The 1,452-nt window shown below is 34.0% G+C and overlaps 1 protein-coding gene across 1 annotated transcript in view; it reads left to right on the forward strand.

Moving 5' to 3' along the window:
* Window positions 1-44: 44 nt before the first annotated feature.
* The window catches only part of LOC118478630 (mast cell tryptase-like), a gene marked incomplete at its 3' end in the record, with an annotated part of 2,529 nt that continues 1,121 nt past the window's right edge, over window positions 45-1,452 (forward strand). The window contains 1 exon segment of the mRNA XM_035972618.1: window positions 45-243. Coding sequence (XP_035828511.1) covers window positions 175-243 — 69 coding nt within the window.

Raw genomic sequence — 1,452 nt, forward strand, 5'->3', positions numbered from 1 at the left:
ATCATCATCATCATCATCATCATCATCATCATCATCATCATCATCATCATCATTCTTCTGCTCCTCCTCTTCTCCCTCCTCCTCCTTCTCCTCCTCCTCCTCCTCGTGGTAAACTGACCTCCCCAGTCTTCCTCCAGGCCTTTCTACGGAGACATCAGAAACTACCGTGTCGTCATGGCCGACTATGACCTTGACACAGTTTCCGGGAAGGAGATCTTCCGTGATATAAGTCGTATCATTAGTGTAAGTAGATATTACCTGAGCTGAAAAGTACAATTATGTATAATGTTTATATGTATGATATTGATCGTTTCATTTCTGTTTTCACTTCACTTTTTGTATTTTTACTGGTTTGTAATAAAAATTCTAAACAGAAGGAAAGGCAGAAAGTTTAAGATGTATTCTGCTTTTAAACTGACAACTGATTAAAACCATATCTGGACGGGTATTTTAAAAATACTTTTAGGTTGAAAATGTGTTAAAGATTCAGCGAATAAGAGATACGATGCATTAATCCTTTAGGAGTAGAGATTAAAAAAACAAACAAACAAACTGTGAAACAAACAAACAAAAAATCCACCACCAGTTAGGTATGGTGTCGATACCACAGTGTTCTACCACACATGGATAGAAAAATAGATTTTAATTTATGTGCCAAAACATATTATGTACACGTGTGCACATGCCTTTAAAGGTACTTCTTAAAAAAAATAATCTCGGACATAACGTACTGTCGTTTATTGTTCATGAAAGCAAGTAACCATCATAGTTAACCTTTTTCATGTCTGAATTTAAGCAACACCTCAGACGTATGATCAATATTATCACAGCTCGAGTCAAGCCCCTACCTTGTGGGTAACTGGCTAGAGTCTGTGTAGTTCAGAGATTCTTTGAACAGTGTGTTTACTTAATTTTTATTATTTTTTTTTCCTTTTCTCTATCCCTTCAAAATGACGGCATTTGATAAGTATAACGTTGTGTGTGTGTGTGTGTGTGTGTGTGTGTGTGTGTGTGTGTGTGTGTAATGTGCTAGCTGTAGTGAACACAAGGTTAGGGTGAGATTCGTTTTGTTGATGATAGATTTTGAGCAGTTTGTATTTATCTCGAATAGAACAGGAATTCAAATTCCATAAGTAGTGAAAAACTCTTTTGTGATAAAAGAAATCCAAAATGAAACAAAATATTGAAAGATGGAAGCTAATACAGTGTAGTTACTATACTTTATACATGTGACAAAATTTTTGCTATTTTTATGAGCCTTTTTTTATTCATACTTTGTCTTTGATTAATATATTTACAAACTATGACAAGAGCACTATTTTTGTTTAGAAGTTACTCCTGAAGAATTTACGTGTTTCAAAACATTAGTAACACATTTACTGTCGTGATCAGAAGTTAAACTGAATCAAATGTTTCAGCTTGTTTTATTAGACACTATTATACTTAATTTAA

Source organism: Aplysia californica, unplaced genomic scaffold (assembly GCF_000002075.1).
Source record: "Aplysia californica isolate F4 #8 unplaced genomic scaffold, AplCal3.0 scaffold00023, whole genome shotgun sequence".
Classification (NCBI taxonomy): domain Eukaryota; kingdom Metazoa; phylum Mollusca; class Gastropoda; order Aplysiida; family Aplysiidae; genus Aplysia; species Aplysia californica.